Source organism: Manis javanica, chromosome 3 (assembly GCF_040802235.1).
Source record: "Manis javanica isolate MJ-LG chromosome 3, MJ_LKY, whole genome shotgun sequence".
Classification (NCBI taxonomy): domain Eukaryota; kingdom Metazoa; phylum Chordata; class Mammalia; order Pholidota; family Manidae; genus Manis; species Manis javanica.
The window spans coordinates 11,432,698-11,452,703 of NC_133158.1; the positions used below are offsets into that span (position 1 = coordinate 11,432,698).

The 20,006-nt window shown below is 40.3% G+C and overlaps 1 protein-coding gene across 1 annotated transcript in view; it reads left to right on the top strand.

The window, feature by feature from the left end:
* The first annotated feature begins 644 nt into the window (after nucleotides 1-644).
* The window catches only part of SYNPR (synaptoporin), a 265,051-nt gene continuing 245,689 nt past the window's right edge, over nucleotides 645-20,006 (top strand). Inside the window, exons 1-2 of the mRNA XM_037019355.2 lie at nucleotides 645-793; nucleotides 872-937. Of these exons, the coding sequence (XP_036875250.1) occupies nucleotides 776-793; nucleotides 872-937 (84 nt within the window). The 5' untranslated portion in view covers nucleotides 645-775. The remainder of the gene's footprint in view (nucleotides 794-871; nucleotides 938-20,006) is intronic.

Consider the following 20,006-nt stretch of genomic DNA (forward strand, 5'->3'; position numbering starts at 1 on the left):
AGTACTATTTATGACGAATTTGAGAAGCTCCGTTTGGGGGTTGTCTTTTTGGCAAAGGATCTCAGTGGAAAGAGCGCGAGTTGCAAAGGAACTTGAGCTGTGCTCCCCTGGCTAATTCAGACTAAGTCTATTTTCTACTTTTAAAATGGGCATAATAATTCGCTCCTGACCACATCCCGGGGCCGTGAGGGTCAAGATTCACTTGCTCCCCCATCCGCCCTGCAGCGGCGTTCCCTCAATCCGGGCCCTGTCCCGACTCCCAGGGCGCGCGACGCTGTTCAGCCTGTCCTCTGACGTGTCCCCACACGGGGCACTGCCTGGCCTCGAGGAGAACGTTCCAGAAGGCTTGGGGGATGGTGGGCCAGTGTACAGGCTTTGGTGTTCAGAAGGCACCAGAACTCACGCACCTGCTCGCGGAAGGTGTGGGTGCCTCTCTCTTACCTGGACACCCCCTTCTCCGGTCAGGAAACCGTCGAGGAGACGGCGCGGGCCGGCCTCCCTCGGGCGGCAGCCCAAAGTTTCCCCGGCACCTGGCGGCGCGCGGCTGAGGCGGAGCCGCCTCGCCACCCCCCGCGCGGCCTGCCGGCCAATGGCAGCCTTCCCCCGGCGGCTCGGCCGCCCCCTCCCCGCCCCGCCCCTCGGCTGGCGCGCCCGCCTCCCGGCGGCTGGCTTCGCGGAGCGCAGAGCCGAGCCCAGCGTCGGGCAGCCCGCGCCGGCCGCGCTCCTCCCCGGACCGTGGAGACGCTCGGATTTCGCCTGCCCCGGGACCGCGGCTATGGACCCCGTGAGTCAGGTAAGGACCGACCTGGGCGGCGCGGCGGCGCGGCGGGACCCCGCGGCCCCCGCCTCACGCTCTGCCTTTCCCTCCCAGCTGGCCTCGGCGGGCACCTTCCGGGCGCTGAAGGAGCCCCTCGCCTTCCTGCGGGCCCTGGAACTGGTGAGTAGCGGGTGTGCGCGGGGAGGGGCCGAGGCGCGACCCCCGCGCGGGGAGAGGTCGGGCGGGCGGCTGTCTGCTCGGCTCCGCTCAGGGCCCGGAGTTCACCTCCTACCTTCAGTTCTGCCCCGTCCCGGGTGCCCTTCCGGGATGGCGGGGACAGGGTAGAGGGACCCCGCTTGCAGGCGGGAGCGCGACCGGGCTTCGCCGGCGCTGCGACGAGGCGTCCCCTCCGCGCGCGGCTCGCGGACACGAGGGGCCGGAAAGGCGCCCCGCGAGCCTGGGGAGGGGCGGGGACGGCGGCGAGGAGGGGCGCGCGGACCCCCGGAAGCGGGCGCGCTTGGCCGCGCTCGGAGAGTTGCTCCGCACCCGGCCGCTGTGCCGGGACCGGGCTGCTGGGAGCGCCGTGGTCAGCCGCCCTGCCGGAGCGCCAGCGGCGGGCGCCGCGGGGCTGTGAGAGGCGCCGCCGTGCGAGCGGGACTCCCCCACTCCGTGCCGTTGTTTTGCTGCTCTGGCACTCCTCGAGGGCTATTCCGACTTTTCTCACAAGACCCCCGTCCCCACCACCACCACAGCTTTATTTCTTCAGCGACGGGGTCTTAGGAAGTTAAATTACTCTTCTGTTTTTACCCTTAAAAAAAAAAAAAAAATCCTGACAGTCCTCTGCGACCTATTGAGGCCCAGAAACAGTAATAATTCACGAGGCCACAGAGCAGTGGCATTGGCCTTGGTGATGGTTATTGAGAGTGAAATCTGCAGGTCACACATTGCCTCTTGCTAGGAGCCCTGAAAGGCAAGCGAACCTATCTGAACAGAAAGTTCAAAGCCCGTCATGTAGCATTAATCACAGGCCCTACCACCGACTAGCTGGGCAATTATGTGAGAGCGTGTTCTGTCCGCCCAGATCTTAGCTCCAAGGGCTAGTATCTGGCTTTGGTTGCACAACTGTGGTGCCTTGTTGATGTGGACGATCGACAGGGTAATCACATCTGCCTTGTTTGTAGACCGGCATAAAAATACATAAAAATATCAAGTTGACAAGTCATCAAGACAGCATCTGAAAAGCTTGAACCAATGGCTCTGAGATGGTATTCGAGAATGGTTTTTCTTACAGCCAGACTAAACAAAGCAAGCGTGTTCAGTCCAGGAAACTTTCAGCTGGCTTCCTCAGCATTCTGTCCAAATTCATTCACTGAGCCATTTACTAAACATTCCCTGTGAAAGAGTGTTTGTTGTTTGGGGTTTTTTCAAAGCAGTAATAGCTCCATTGCCATTTTCTGACACATCTTATTGTCTCACATGGTCCCACAACTGAAACATTGCTTTGTATTCCTTTTCCTCCTGCTGCATGCAACATTGTTTCATGCCACACTCACCACAAAGCCTCTTATGGTGTTTTTCGAAGTGTGGTGAACCTGGATGAATTTGTTTAAACTTCAGATTTCTGGACACCACATCAAAACATTGGGAAGATGTGTGCCCAGGAGTCTGCATTTTAACCAAGTTCCCTGGATAATTCTAATGCACTAAAGTGGGAGAACCAGCACCCTAAACTATGGAAGGTCCTTCTGAAACTCAAAAGCACTTTTTACCGTAAAGCTCTTGCTATTTCTGTTCATACTATATGGAACATCCTAACATCCCAATCCTAGAAGAAATGTTTGTCTCTTAACCTCAGCTTAAATATTATCTCCTTAATGAAGATTTCTTTCACATTTGCTCATCCCCCTTTCTTCTACCCCAAACTGAATGATTTACCTCATTTTTGGTCTTTCATTACATTTTATTAATTTATGAGAATGTATCATGCTACGTTATAGTTTTTTTCCTCCTGTGTGTGTATGTGTGTATAAGAGAGAGAAAAGAGCAACAGAAAATTCATTATATTTAAAATATTTACACTCCTTCCTCTCTCTCTTCTAAGGCTCTATATAAAGGAAGGGCTTTTGCTTGTACATCAGTTACTAGCCTCTTGTTTGTGGAAAAGAAACTGAATAAGGGGCCAAAAAAAGATAAGTTTCTTACCTACCTTTTAAAAGAGCTAAGGAAGAGATATGAGAGCAGATAGATAGAATTTTAGTTGCTGAGAGAAACTAACAAAAGTCGAGAAAGAAAGGAAATACATGTTATGTGCATGCAGTGGCTTGAGGAGCCACTCTGAGGTAGTTTTTCCTGTAGGAGATGACAGTGAAAGAGTGTGATCCCTTAGAGGGTGGGAAATTTGTTCTATTTGTTTCTGTTTTCTCCACTAGTGCCTTTCGTATTGCTTGGTAAATAGTAAGTGATCAGCAAAAAGTATAAATCGATCATGACATAGCACTGAAAATACCCCAGTTTTTCCTGTTCTATAGGAAAGCAGCTTTAAAATTGGTGGTCTTGAAAGTCTTTAAACTACAATACTTTTTGTTTTTAGTATTCATGCTGTAAAAATAAAAACATATGTAAAAGTATATGTTCAAGGATATATACTACAACATCCTTTGTGGAGGAAAGAACTGGAAACAGTCCATTTAATAAGAAAATCGTTGAAGTCTGATTCATACATGTTGTAAAATATTATCCTGTCATTAAAATGAATGAGTTAAATTAATATGCATTGGCCTGGAGGTTAGTATATACAGCTGTGTTTAATAAAATTGTTAAGTGCAAAAAAATGAGTTTCATTCTAAATATTTGATAAAATTGTTAAGTGGAACAAAATGACTTTCATTCTTTTAGTCAACACATAGAAAATATTTTCAATCAGATTTCAAAATAATGTATAGAGCACAAAACTATTTTTCTAAAAACTAGAGAAAATATAGTTTTATGTGTGTGTGTGTCTGTGTGTAATTTGTATGAGCACAGAATGGAGCATAGATAAATACCACTGAATTGTTAAAATTGATTTTTTCCAAACAGTGTTATTTGGGGGTTAGTAGGTAGAGAAGAGGAAAGGGTAAAGGAAAGCTATGATATACAGGAAGAATCATAGGTATATCACCTGTCCACAGGTGTGCACATGAAGAACTCTTATTTTGCATTTCCTATGGATTGACCATATGAAATATTACTTCTAAAGACGTCCTCCACTTTTGGATTTATAGTCTAAACGAGAAATGCACTTTATTTATGCATTCTTTGCTTAAGAAAGACTCATAGATACAGTAGATTTAAAGTTTAAATAAAGAGAAAAGTCAAGCCTTTAGAGAAAAGCTTTAGCCAATTTCAGACTTAGAGGTAAAATTTCCAAGTCCTTAATCTCTACTTAAATGAGGTTAGGGGACTTTTCACTATCTTTTGGATCAAAACCAAAATTGAGGACACACACTGATTCTACTGGTCTGTTTCATTTATTCTCTGATAATAAAATAGGTCCAGTAAATCTCTTAAACCATCATTTGGAAATGGTAGAAAAATAAAATAAAAATAAAAAATTGAATTCACCACATTTCTCACTTTGAGGAACTAAGATGATACCATTGATCATGATCATTGTTATTTTGCTATTTCAGTTCTTTGCCAGTAGGACTTTTGTATTTTCCCCACCTTTAAAAAATTTTTTTCAGCACATTCTTTCTTCTTTCTACTATTTGTTTTGCATTTACACCTGTGGATTTATGTGTAATGGAATGTGGGGGACCCTGACATGTCCACATATTCCAGGTCCTGAATCGGTCCATATCTAAGGGCATCAAAAGGATTTTAACTCCGCATGATATTTGCTTGGCTGGCATAGTCCTCCTGCACAATGCTGCAAGTCCAGATTCTGTCCCACTAGAACTAACAGCTATGTCAACCTGTCTGATTTCTCTTATTCTTATGCCTTGACTTCCATTCCCAGTTTTGCAATACCATTTTTCCTATAACCACTGGGCTTCACATCTTCATTCTGCCTTTCTGCCTTCTCAAGGTAGGCTGGCTAATCCAGAGATGCAGTGTGTCTGATGTATGAGGTACAGGGCCACTTGGTTTAAATGGAGGCATCTGCTTTACGTAATCTTCATTCTGAATCTAAATTCTGAGCAATGTTTTCTGAGCAAACATCATACTGCTCACTTGATTAAATAACACTTATAATCATGCTATTGATAATAGCAAAGTAAAGCATATATAATATAATGTAACAATCACCATTTTAAATCCTTAATGAGAGAAGTAACAATAGCTACCTTTGTAAAGCAGTCTTCATATGAGGCACTGTATTTCAGTGCTGTCAATACATCATCGTGTTAAATCTGTATAACTAATATTCTATTTCACCATTAAGCTCAGGGATGTTAACTAATCAAGGACAAAATCATAGGAAATGGCAAAGCCAAGATTCATGCATTCTCATTCCACTCTGAGTGATTTATTCTTGTACATGCTACACTTCTCTGCTTCCTTCAGTGTGAGAAGCACTTGCTGTACCTTATCCCTAATCCTAAAAGAAATGTTAAAAGCAGATGCTATTCTATTTTCTAGTGTTTATCTCACCTGCTAAGATACATTTTTGAGGCCTTTTCTGAAAATGCCAAGGATTTATATTTAGAGACAAACTCAGCAGACACCAATTGTCTTTCATATTGTTTTATCTTTTGTTGGTTATTAACTAACTAAGGTAGGGTAGGTTCTAATTAAAAACCAGTACCTCTTCATTTAAAATATTTAGAAAAATACTTAAATTATAATGCCAATAATTTAATCTCATTTTATAGTCATATTTTTCTATTTTCCTTAAAAAAATCTATGTGCATGAGTCAGACAACTCATTTTTTCCCTTAAGTATAAATAAGACAAGGAATTCTGAGATGCTGAGATTCTGAGCAATCTGCCATTGAGGGTCTGAAGTAATTTCAAAGCCACATTAATGTGGATTTAATTATAACTTTCTAGTCTCTCAATTAGTGACAAAAATCATGTACAACTGGAATATGAATGAATAAGTACACTTATCATGAAAAAGCAACTCCCAGTATGCCAGTATATTCATCACTTAATGTTTTTCTGAGTTTATTAAGACAGTTGATATTTGGCTCCACAAGTACCCAAAAATAGAAATATTACTTAAGCATTTGAACCCCAACTTTGTTTCTTCACTAGCTTGGTGACCTTGGGCAAGTTACTTAATTAACTTCACTAAGCTTCATTTTTGTCATGTATAAAATGGAACTGACAGTATTTCCTCTTTCAAAGGGTTGCCATAATGATTAAATAACTTAATCCAAGTAATCCACTTTGCACAGTACCTGGACTATAAAAAGAAATGCTCAACATATATTATGATGGTGATGATGATGATAATGATTCAGATGATTCTGGGGATGATGAAAAAGGAGAAAGTAGAAATCTGTCAGAAGGTAACTTAGAACATTTGGCAACCTCTTGCAAGTTAGTGTCTTGGCAAAAGGCTGAAGTAGAGAATCTGTGTTTACCTTGCATGCACATATTTTGAGCCCTCTACCTCTATACCATGCACTGTGGATTTTTTTTTTTAAACAGCCTGAATGACTCTCCAGGGACTTGTTCTTTGGACTGTTTGCACTTCAGTGAATATTAAAGACAGGCCAGTGGTCTGTCTCTCTGGAAGAATCTAATGGAAGAATTCTCTAATGGGGAATTGAATGGAGAATTCTCTCTGGAAGGTCTAATAGAAGAATTGCAGGCATTGTGTTCTTAGGAGTTTTTGTTGAGGTATGGAGAGAGAATTTTCCTGATCTTTCCCAAATCAGAATCCATAGACATCGCTTATGCTTGGAAAAGTTACATGTATACAACTGGATTCTTTAGGATGTAGATGACAGTTCTCATAGGATCACCCCTCAACACTGACCACACCCAAATTCCCAGGTACATGTGGCCCTTGGGAGTCTCCCAGAAGGAATAGGGGAAGAACCCTGGGCACAAGTAGGGACATTATCCTTAATTCTCGGTTCTTCAGAGGACTCACATCTCTTCCTAATCAAGTAAGAAAAAAGAGCCACATGTTAACAGAAAAAAATAATAGAAAATCTCTAAGGCAGGTGTGCACAGTACCACACCTTTCTTTTGAGTCGTCATCTTCTTCAGGCAAGTATCTGTCCTTGGTATTTGTAATTATTCTAGTTCATTCTATTAGCTTAGTTTTCCTTTGAGAACCTCAGTTTCCTTACCTGAATGTTTGGGAAAACAGCCCTTGCCCACCTACTCACAGTGTTGGAAATTTTTTTTTTTTTAGATAATTATTTTTTATTGAAGGGTAATTGACATACAGTATTACATTAGTTTCAGATGTACAACAGAGGGATTGAACATTTATATACATGATAATTCTAGGTACCAGCTATCACCGTACCAAGTTCTCACAATATTTTGACTATATTCCTTATGCTATACATTACATCCCAGTTACTTACTTATTTTACAATTGTAAGTGTGTACTTTATTTTATTTTTATTTCTTTTATTTATTTATTTATTTATTTATTATTTTTTTTTTTGTGAGGGCATCTCTCCTATTTTTTTTGATCAAATGGTTGTTAACAACAATAAAATTCTGTATAGGGGACTCAATGCTCAATGTATAATCATTCATCAACCTCAAGCCTAATTTTCATCAGTCTCCAATCTTCTGAAGCATAACTAACAAGTTCTTACATGGAGAACAAATTCTTACATAGTGAATAAGTTACATGGTGAATAGTACAAGGGCAGTCATCACAGAAACTTTCAGTTTTGATCATGCATTATGAACTATAAACAGTCAGTTCAAATATGAATATTCGTTTGATTTTTATACTTGATTTATATGTGGATACCACATTTCTCTCTTTATTATTAATATTTTTAATGAAATGCTGAAGCGGTAGGTAGATGCAAGATAAAGGTAGAAAACATAGTTTAGTGTTCTAAGAGAGCAAATGTAGATGATCAGGTGTGTGCCTGTAGACTATGTGTTAATCCAAGCTAGACAAGGGCAATAAAACATCCACGGATGCAGCAGATTTCTCTCAGAACAGGGGGGGGTGAGGTTCTAAGCATCACCTCTGTTGATCCCCAATTCCTCACCTGATGGCCCCCCTGCGACTGTTTCTGTCTTAGGTTGTTCCTCCCTTGAGGAATCTTACCCGTCTCTGGCTAACCAGTCATCTTCCGGGGCCATACAGGGAAATGTAAAGTTGGTAAGTGAGAGAGAAGCCTTATTGTTTGAAAAGGTTAGTTTTTTACTTTGCATATTTATGCCCTGTAGCTTCTATGCCCAGCATTTGTCTTGAAGTATCTTTACCACTTGGAAGAATGTGATACATGGTAAATTCGATATGAGGCATGAATTCTGTTTATGGGTTGTAATTAGGAAGGAAGAAGAAAAGCTATAGAAGTAGCAGACGGAAGAAAACATGGGAAGATTGATTATTTCTTTGACATATCTTCTTGTATAGTAACATAAGCATGTATAGGTTTTAAACTACTAATTAAATTGCGCACACACATTAACATAATAGGAATACAGTTACATAACCAAAGCATACTTATAATTACCAGCCATCTCCAGTGAAACCAAGAAAACCAGTTAGGCACCTTAGGCATTTGTGAAAACTTATCTGTGATATGGTGGATATTGTCCAACTGAACTTGAATAGTCTGAGAGAAATCAGACAAATTAAAACAACCCATTCCTGTGGACTGTTCACGTCCCATATATTCTTTTAACAGTAAATAGTCTGTAGTTGTAAGATTTTGGAAGCCAACAATTTGCACTTCTCCTAATTCTTGGTTGAGTTCCAACAGTGTAGATCCAGTCAAATTTGTTGTTTTACTGTATGCACAGGCCAGCTTAGATATCTCCTTCTTCATTCCCATGGCAAGTCCAGGAACCAGTGAGATGAGTGCATCTACACCTGTAGCAGTGTGTGGATCTTTGTTGGGGTGTTTTGATGATCATCTTCTGGCATGAGTCTTCCAGAGAGTGCTGATGTTGGAAGTTCTTTTTCATATCGTATCTTAGTTCATTTTTGGGGTAGCCAAATTAGGCTTTGATCCTCTGTATAAGCACAAACAAACCCTTTGCCTACCCTTTTATATGCCCTTTATACAATTGTGTAGAACTCATTGGAGATCACCACACAGGAACTGCTTTTTTTGTTGTTGTTGTTATCATTAATCTACACTTACATGATGAATATTATGTTTACTAGGCTCTCCCCTATACCAGGTCCCCCCTTTAAACCCCTTTACAGTCACTGTCCATCAGCATAGCAAAGTGTAGAGTCACTACTTGTCTTCTCTGTTATACAGCCCTCGCCTTTCTCCCATCCCCCATGCATGCTAATCTTAATACCCCCATTCTTGTCCCCCCGCCTTATCCCTCCCTACCCACCCATCCTCCCCAGTCCCTTTCCCTTTGGTACCTGTTAGTCCATTCTTGAGTTCTGTGATTCTGCTGCTGTTTTGTTCCTTCAGTTTTTCCTTTGTTCTTATACTCTACAGATGAGTGAAATCATTTGGTATTTCTCTTTCTCTGCTTGGCTTATTTCGCTGAGCATAATACCCTCTAGCTCCATCCATGTTGCTGCAAATGGTAGGATTTGCCCTTTTCTTATGGCTGAGTAGTATTCCATTGTGTATATGTACCACATCTTCTTTATCCATTCATCTATCGATGGACATTTAGGTTGCTTCCAATTCTTGGCTATTGTAAATAGTGCAGCAATAAACATAGGGGTGCATCTGTCTTTGTCAAACTTGATTGCTACATTCTTAGGGTAAATTCCTAGGAGTTGAATTCCTGGGTCAAATGGTAAGTCTGTTTTGAGCATTTTGATGTACCTCCATACTGCTTTCCACAATGGTTGAACAAATTTACATTCCCACCAGCAGTGTAGGAGGCTTCCCCTTTCTCCACAGCCTCGCCAACATTTGTTGTTGTTTGTCTTTTGGATCGCAGCCATCCTTACTGGTGTGAGGTGATACCTCATTGTAGTTTTAATTTGCATTTCTCTGATAATTAGCGATGTGGAGCATCTTTTCATGTGTCTGTTGGCCATCTGTACTTCTTTTTTAGAGAACTGTCCAGTTCCTCTGCCTATTTTTTAATTGGGTTATTTGTTTTTTGTTTGTTAAGGCGTGTGAGCTCTTGATATATTCTGGACATCAAGCCTTTATGGCATCTGTCATTTCCAAATATATTCTCCCATACTTTAGGGTTCTTTTTTGTTCTATTGATGGTGTCTTTTGCTTTACAGAAGCTTTTCAGCTTAATATAGTCCCACTTGTTCATTTTTGCTGTTGTTTTCCTTGCTCGGGGAGATACGTTCAAGAAGAGGTCACTCATGTTTATGTCTAAGAGGTTTTTGCCTATGTTTTTTTCCAAGAGTTTAATGGTTTCATGACTTACATTCAGGTCTTTGATCCATTTTGAGTTTACTTTTGTATATGGGGTTAGACAATGGTCCAGTTTCATTCTCCTACATGTAGCTGTCCAGTTTTGCCAGCACCATCTGTTGAAGAGACTGTCATTTTGCCATTGTATGTCCATGGCTCCTTTATCAAGTATTAACTGACCATATATGTCTGGGTTAATGTCTGGATTCTCTAGTCTGTTCCATTGGTCTGTGGCTCTGTTCTTGTGCCAGTACCAGATTGTCTTGATTACTGTGGCTTTATAGTTTCATTGATTTTTGCTATTGTTTTATTCTTCTCAATTTTATTTATTTCTCTTCTGATCTTTATTATGTCCCTCCTTCTGCTGACCTTAGGCCTCATTTGCTCTTCTTTTTCCTATTTTGATAATTGTGACATTAGACCATTTATTTGGGATTGTTCTTCCTTTTTTAAATATGCCTGGATTGCTATATACTTTCCTCTTAATACTGCTTTTGCTGTGTCCCACAGAAGTTGGGGCTTAGTGTTGTTGTTGTCGTTTCTTTCCATATATTGCTGGATCTCCATTTTGATTTGGTCATTGATCCATTCATTATTTAGGAGTGTGTTGTTAAGCCTCCATGTGTTTGTGAGCCTTTTTGCTTTCTTTGTACTATTTATTTCTAGTTTTATGCCTTTGTGGTCTGAAAAATTGGTTGGTAGGATTTCCATCTTTTTGAATTTACTGAGGCTCTTTTTGTGGCCTACTATGTGGTCTATTCTGGAGAATGTTCCATGTGCACTTGAGAAGAATGTGTATCCTATTGCTTTTGGATGCAGAGTTCTGTAGATGTCTATTAGGTCCATCTGTTCTAGTGTGTTGTTCAGTGCCTCTGTGTCCTTACTTTTTTCAGCCCGGTGGATCTATCCTTTGGGGTGAATGGTGTGTTGAAGTCTCCTAAAATGACTGCATTGCAGTCTATTTTCCTCTTTAGTTCTGTTAGTATTTGTTTCACATATGCTGGTGCTCCTGTGTTGGGTGCATATATATTTAGAATTGTTATATCCTCTTGTCAGACTGAGCCCTTTATCATTATGTAGTGTCCTTCTTTATCTCTTGTTACTTTCTTTGTTTTGAAGTCTACTTTGTCTGATATTAGTACTGCAACCCCTGCTTTCTTCTCACTGTTGTTTGCCTGAAATATCTTTTTCCATCCCTTGACTTTTAGTCTGTGCATGTCTTTGGGTTTGAGGTGAGTTTCTTGTGAGCAGCATATAGATGGGTCTTGCTTTTTTATCCATTCTATTACTCTTTGTCTTTTGATTGGTGCATTAAGTCCATTTACATTTAGGGTGACTATTGAGAGATATGTACTTATTGCCATTGCAGGCTTTAGATTCGTGGTTACCAAAGCTTCAAGGTTAGCTTCTTTAGTATCTTATTGCCTAACTTAGCTCGCTTATTGAGCTGTTATATACACTGTCTGGAGATTCTTTTCTTCTCTCCCTTCTCATTCCTCCTCCTCCATTCTTCATATGTTGGGTGTTTTGTTCTGTGCTCTTTTTAGGAGTGCTCCCATCTAGAGCAGTCCCTGTAAGATGCCCTGTAGAGGTGGTTTGTGGGTGGGCAAATTCCCTCAGCTTTTGCTTGTCTGGGAATTGTTTAATCCCGCCATCATATTTAAATGATAGTCATGCTGGATACAGTATCCTTGGTTCAAGGCCCTTCTGTTTCATTGCATTAAATATATCATGCCATTCTCTTCTGGCCTGTAGGGTTTCTGTCGAGAAGTCTGATGATAGCCTGATGGGTTTTCCTTTATAGGTGACCTTTTTCTCTCTAGCTGCCTTTAAAACTCTTTCCTTGTCCTTGATCTTTTCCATTTTAATTATTATGTGTCTTGGTGTTGTCCTCCTTGGATCCTTTCTGTTGGGGGTTCTGTGTATTTCCGTGGTGTGTTCAATTATTTCCTCCCCCAGTTTGGGGAAGTTTTCAGCAATTATTTCTTCAAAGAGACTTTCTATCCCTTCTCCTCTCTCTTCTTCTTCTGGTACCCCTATAATACGCATATTATTCCTTTCGGATTGGTCATATAATTCTCTTAGTATTGTTTCATTCCTGGAGATCCTTTTATCTCTCTCTATGTCAGCTTCTATACGTTCCTGTTCTCTGTTTTCTTTTCCTTCAATGGCCTCTTGCATCTTATCCATTCTGCTTATAAATCCTTCCAGGGTTTGTTTCACTTCTGTGATCTCCTTCCTGACATCTGTGATCTCCCTCCGGACTTCATCCCATTGCTCTTGCATTTTTCTCTGCATCTCATCCCATTGCTCTTGCATTTTTCTCTTCATCTCTGTCGGCATGTTCATGATTTTTATTTTGAATTCTTTTTCAGGAGGACTGGTTAAGTCTGTCTCCTCAGGTGTTGTCTCTGTGATCTTTGTCTGCCTGTAGTTTTGCCTTTTCATGGTGATAGAGATAGTTTGCAGAGCTGGTACAAGTGACAGCTGGAAGAGCTTTCCTTCTTATTGGTTTGTGGCCTTCCTCTCCTGGGAGAATAGCGACCTCTAGTGGCTTATGCTTGGCAGCTGTGCGCCGACAGGGCTTCTGCTTCCTGCCCGGTTGCTATGGAGTTTATCTCCACTGTTGCTGTGGGCATGACCAGGCTTGGGCTGCTCCTCCAAAATGGTGGAGCCCCATTGGAGGGGGAGCGGCCAGGAGGCTATTTATCTCCATAAGGGGCCTCTGTGCTCCCTGCTGCCCAGGGGTTTAGAGTGCCCAGAGATCCCCAGATTCCCTGCCTCTGGACTAAGTGTCCCGCCCTGCCCCTTTAAGACTTCCAAAAAGCACTCGCCAAACCAAAACAACAACAGCAACAACGGAAGAAAAATAAAGAAAGAAAGAAAGAAATGAATGAATGAATAAATAAATAATTTTTTTAAAAAAGGAAAGACGCGCGATTTTCTTTGTCCTCAGGCGCCGGTCTCAAGCACCCACTCACCGGTCTTGCTGCCCTGTTTCCGTAATATTGGGGTCCCTGTCCCTTTAAGGCTTCCAAAAAGCATTCGCCAAAAAAAAATTAAAAAGCCGCTCCCGTTTCTTTGTTCTCCGGCGTGGGCCTCAGGCACCCGCTCACCGGTCCTGCCACCCTGTTTCCCTAGTATCCAGGACCCTGCGCACGCACTGTGTCTGCGCTCTGGTCCGGAATCCTGGGGCTGGGTGTTCAGCAGTCCTGGGCTCCCTCTCCCTCCCTGCTGACTCCTCTCCACCCGCCGGGAGCCGGGGGGAGGGGCGCTCGGATCCCACCGGGCCGGGGCTTGTATCTTACCCCCTTCGCGAAGCGCTGGGTTCTCACAGTTGTGGATGTGGTCTGGATGTTGTCCTGTGTCCTTTGGTCTCTATTTTAGGAAGAGTTGTCTTTGTTATATTTTCATAGATAAATGTGGTTTTGGGAGGAGATTTCTGTGGCTCTACTCATGCCACCATCTTCTTCCGCTGTCCCAGTGTTGGAAATTTTAAGTGAGATCAAGCAAGCAAACCAGTTTGTAAACTATTAAATGTCTTCCACAAGTAAAAGATAATTGGTATTATGACGATGATGATGATGATGATAAAGTAATACTTTTTTTCCAATCTAGGTGACTGTGAATAAAGTGAGATAATTGCTCTAGGGTGAAGGTTGAGGTGTGAAGTTATAAGTGCCTGATCTCTGCTCCCTGAGGGTTTGAGTCTTTTCCATTCACTGTCCACCCTCTGCACCAGTCTCTTTGGTCTCTTTGGAACCTACAGGAACTGATAATGCTGCCATTTTGAACTACTGCATCATCAAAACATGGGGGAGGTCCACCCTCACCCCTTATAGCTCTCATACTAAAAGCCACTTTGTTCTTCTACATCCATTTCACACTTCTTAGGTGTTCTGGGAGCCTAGTATGGTTTCTTGCTGTTCCGATGGACTTTTGCACATGACACTTACTCTGCTTAGAATACTTTCCCTCTCTCTTTTTACACTTCTAGCTGGCAAATTCCTCTTATCCCTTCAGGTGTCAGCCTATTTATCACTTCTTTTGGGAGGACTTCTCTGAGTAGGGAGGTCCTGCTGGGTGAAGTCAACCTCCCAATGGCTCCCAAAACACACTCTTTAATGACCTGTTTACATTTTAGATCCTCAGCCAGTCTGAACACCCAGTGAGGGCAGGGATCTTGTTTGTTGTGTTCATCAACACACTGGTATCTAACAGTGTTTGACACATAGTGGGAACATCTCCAGGGACATGCACAAATCCTACCAAAACACCGAGGCAGTAGGTGCTTAGTAAGTATTGGCTGAAGGAAGGGAGGGAGGAAAGAGAATAAAGAATGAATAAATGAATCCTTGAGAACACATTGGATGGGTTGTACATTCCCTTTCATGGTCATTGTGAAGAGAAATAGTAAGGACACCCATAGAAACAGTTGTTTAGCTGTTACTCTTGGTTATAGAGGGGAGTAACCTAATGAAAATATCCAAATATTACTCAGATGTCAAGGCAAGAGAGTGGTTGTAAGCATACACACTGCACAGTAAGGGAGAATTTTTAACAGCAATAAAAGGGCAGGGAGTGAAAAAGCCAGGCCTCATGTCTGGTTCAAGGCAATGAACAGAACTGTCTTAGCAAGAGAATTGCTCTAGCAAAAGACTGCCACTGCCCTCTGTGTTCTTCCTTTCTCTTCTCACTTAGTTTATTCTTTCTGTGATTCTGATCTAATGTTTGAGAGAAGGAATTTGATTTGTTCAGCTAATAATTTTTTTTTGGTTTGGACATAACTATTAGCCTCATACCGTATCAGGCTGCCCACAGCTAGTCCTGTTCCATGAGTAAACAAGATCATGAGATTCACAACATGTCTCTCTCTATTGTTCTTTCAGGTGGAACAGTGGGAGGGACAATTCTTCAAGTCACATTAAGTATGGTGAGAGGTTTACACGTCCAGTGGGAGAACAACTTTTTTTTGCAGCAGTACTTCTTCCATTAAGGTAGCACTGGTAATTTTCTCAAGGAGAAGATGTTCCATCTTTGAGATTTGGGCACAGCATTCTTGTAACTCTCTCTGATGAGATCAGTTGGTGCATTCATACTGATGTTATCTAAGGGGGGGTGTGCCTTTGCTCCTTCAGCACACAGGGCTCCTCCAGCTTTTGCCATCCTGTTCATCAGTTAAAAAGCCTCTTCCTAAAAGGAATGATGGGGTTTTACCCAGTGATTAGGTAGCCCATTTATGGAGGAAAATGTATGTCTTGCATACACATGTACTTCATCTTTGTTCATATATTGGTAGGCTAATTCAGCTCTGGTTCTTAATGTTAGAAGACTGCATTCATTACTACATAAATTATTTTGTTTATTCATGTGTTAGAAAACAGGAAAACACTAATGTGTATGTTTTGTTTTTTAATTTGATATTCTTATCCAAATTAAAATTTTTGTCCTGAATAGTTTACTCATGGAAGAGTCATTGGCTCACCTGGTGGGATAAGCGCTATTGGTTTGAGGAACGGGAGGTATGGAATTGGTTGACAAGCAGGAATCACTGAAAAAATTGGGAGGCAGCATGGGACTTGGAGAAGCTTGGGCTTTAAAATGAGCCTTATGCTGAAATCCCAGCTCTTCTTTCCAGCCATAGGCAGATTGCAAAATTGTGCTGATCCTCAGCATCTGCAGCCTTCAAAGGAAGATCCTAAGAGTCCATCTTTTGGTTGCTGTGAGGGTTAAGTAAGATAGCATTGTAAACCCCCCAGCAGACTGTCTGGTCCATAGCAAGGCTCCCTTACTGTAACCAAGGAAAAGATGATGATGTGGTATTTACTAAATGGGCAATTAAGTCTTCCTAAATTTTCTAGCACAGTATAAAGTTTGCTTAATATATTATTGCCAGATCATTTTTTATTTCTGATGTTACCTCTCCATTGAAAGAACATTGATTGTGAGATGTCATAAAATATACATAGGTGGTATTAATACTAATGCACAGAGAAAAGTACTTTACTAAGTGTTATATATGTATTACTTGATTTAACCTCACAATTACCTTTGAAGGACCAAACAATAACCCCTTTATGGGTGAAGAAACTGAGGCCTGGAGAGGTCAAACTATTTGCCTAAACTCATCCAGCTGGTATGTGATAGAGCTAGGATTTAAACTCAGGCAATTGGATGCTGACTCCTTGATCTCAGTAATGTTTCTGTGTTATCTCTCATTAATAATAATCACTCATTGCCCCAAGGTCTTGAAGTTAAATGATTTCTCCAGTGAAAATAGTGGGAACAATATACATCATTTCTTCTGAAAGTGATGACTTCTTATTCCTAATTCAGGTTCCTTTTCTTTACCTCATGACACTAGAGCACAAAGCAAAATTTAAGTGCCATCTAATGACTAGGGATGGCCAAACTCTAGTTCTCAGGGACTTTTTTACTTCTCAAAAATACTTCTATTCCCTGATAAAATTTTACTGATCTGTGTATCTTTTCTAACAAAATTTTTATTCAGTGATCTGTTATATAAAGACATTCAGCTTCAGGAATGTGTTAAAACATGCCTATAGAGTTCTGCAGAATTCAGAAAGGATCTGGATATTTAGCAAGATATGAATAATTAAATTATTTTTAGGTATCTGATAAATTTACTCAAGTCAAACAGGTTCCATTGTGGATGCAGGAGGAGCAAATGAATTTTGTCTGTGTATTGTGTGTTAGGGGAGCTGGGGCAAAGTTGTGTGTGTGTGATCTGCCATTCTTTAGATTCGTTATTTTGAAGAATTTTGGTGCCAGATAAGAAGACATACCTACTATGGTTTTAACAGGAAGTGTCTGTATCCACCTTGTCAACCAGGTGACTGCCTTCCTGTGCTTTCATGCTCTTAATTCACCTGATCGTTTTGCCTGCATCTGATACACAGTTGGCATTTCCCCTGAGTTCCTTCCTGAAGCTGGAATCCAGGACTGAGATGGCAGAAGTTAGGTTGGAAGAAAGAATGATACCAGAAAATTACTAGGCACTAACCCATGATCTAAGTGAAGAATGGAGATGCTGGGAGATTACTTAAACTGGAAAAGGGAGTAGCTGGATGAGTAGGGATGATGATTGACACTTAGAATGTGCTGGCTTTAAAAGCCACAAATTTAGGTTCAATCTCAGCCCTCAGGTGTGTTCATAGGCAAGTCAATCTTATTGAACCTTAAGTTCCTAGAAATTTTACATAAACATATCAAAGATATGTTTAAATGATAAAAATTAATGATTGAAAAACTTTGGACACATCCCTTCATCTACCTGTCTCATAACTTCTTGAGCTATCAAATGAGGATGACAGCACATATGAAACTTTGCATAAAAGGGCTCGATAAATGTTGACTGTCCCTGAATTTAGAAAACTAAATCTGGGGAATCTTTCCTATAAGAGAAATGCCTACTGTGTTGCCTTTAATGTTTATTTACAGTTATAGTTGTTTGAGGAAAGGGGGAAATCATATTTTCATGTTTCATAAGCATCTATTAGAGTTTATATGAGAACTTTTATTGTCAGAATCACATCACTAATTCCATTTATGAAGCAGTTCAAAGCAAAGCATGATTATTATATATGAGTTTGAAATTTATTCTAAAAGATATATATGTCACTGGTTAGAAAAGTAAAGAATATGTGTGAAATTCTTAGTGGTATTAAACTCCAGCTATTCTTGGGTAAAACACTAAGTTCACCAACCACAATATGTAAATTTGTAGTGTAAGTACTGTACCTTCCCTCGTTTTTAAAAGTTATTTTAAATTGCTGGCTCACCTTTGTGTGTGTATTTTCTTAATGTCTGATTTTATTCACTACTTTTCCCAAATTTTATAACAGAAAGAATACATGGGTTTGACTCTCAGCTCCTCCACAGACAAGCTCTGTGACCTTGGACATGTTACTTAACCTCTCTAGTCCTTTAATATTATTTATAAGACTGGAAATAATGATAGCTAGCAAGCAGAATTATTGTGTTCATCAAATGAAATAACATTTGCAAAGAGTGATGACACATAGTAAGCATTCAATACATACTTACTCTCTTCCCTTCTTTTCCCCAAAATGTATTTTGCTGACAATGTGTGGAAATAATGAAAAAAAAACAAGAGTCTTTTGTTTTTCTAGGTGTTCCTAGATGTTCTTTCTCTCATATACACACACACACACGTACATGCACACATTCTTTCTGCTAAAGGCCATAAAGATCAGGTCTACATAATCCAAATAAATTTAATTGGGCAGTAAAATTTGGCAGGTGTGATTGGCAAGGAAAGAATTATTAGGCTGTATGGTCAAGTCCTAGATCAGTGTCCCAGGCACACTGGAGTTGTGTTTTGCTTTGGCAAAGTGACATGGATGTGTGAAGCTGTTTTTTGAAAGGGAAACATCTTTATTTTAAAAAGAGGATAAAACCCCCATAAATAGTGGGAGTTCACTAAAATAGCTGTAATTAAATGAGCTCTTGCTATGTGCCAGGCTATACTATGTCAGTGCTACCTACAATTTCATTCATACCTTACAATATCCCTGTGAGGTCCACTTACTTAACAAAGTCACAAAACTGATAAGTAAGTGGTCAAGGCAGGACTTCAAGTCATGTCCATCTAACCCTCTGCCTCTTTTATGCCTTCCCTGATCCAAAAATGAACTGAGTATATTTGTATTTAGGGGTGGATTTTTATTTGATGTGCTATTCAGTATCACTTTTATGCATAAGTGATATGCTTACTAATTTAAAAATCACAAAAATAGGTAAATGAAAATGTCCTTCAATGTCCTTTTAGTAAGAGATAACTAAGGTTAATATTGTGAAAAAATATACTCTCAGACATTTTTATGTTCCTGAAAAAAGTGATATGTTTAATTGCTAGGGCTGCCGTAATAAAGCACCACAAACTGGGTGGCTTGAACAGTCAAGCATTTATTACCTCACTGTTCTGGAGTCTAGAAGTCCAAGATCAAGGTGTGGACAGGATTGGTTCCTTCTGAGGTCCTTATTATTTTAAAAACCTACAAAGAACCCCTCCTTAAAAGATAAATGGTTACTGTAGCTGTTATTATTTACTTAGTTTCTAGATGTAAAATTTCTGGTGTAAAAGCTTATGCCTTTGAAACAATTCAAAACTATTGCTAAATGGCCCTCCAGTGAGGTGGTACCAATGTGGACATTACCAGCTAAATGTTTTTCCAGTTTCACAGATGAACATGAAATCTTAATTAAATATTTATTTAATTCTGCATTGAGATTGCATATTTTTTCATTAGTTTATTTTTATATTCTTATTTTTATTTGGAAATATTTTAATAAACCGAATGGATTTGTAAAGCAATAGTCAAGGCACCTAAACTCATGATGCTGTTCATATGGACTTTTACATAAGCTGTTGCCTTAATCTTTATAGGCCATTGTGCTACTCTACTGTTTGGAAGTTATTTAGATTGCTACACTCTGACGTGGATAGAGAGGAAAATACTGAGCCTTCCTTTCTCTGAATCATTATGTAAGAATAGATTTATGTAATTTTTAGAATGCCAAAGATAATTACTTTTGTTATAAATCTTTTATAATATAATTTTATAATATAACTCTATCATTTTATTTTGCATTTTACTTGTATTATTAATATTAAGCTTATTTATCATAAGTAACTTATTGTTGTTGTTTTATGTTAGATGGTACTCCTGAGTGTTGATTCATATTCATTACCTTTCTTAAATGAAAAG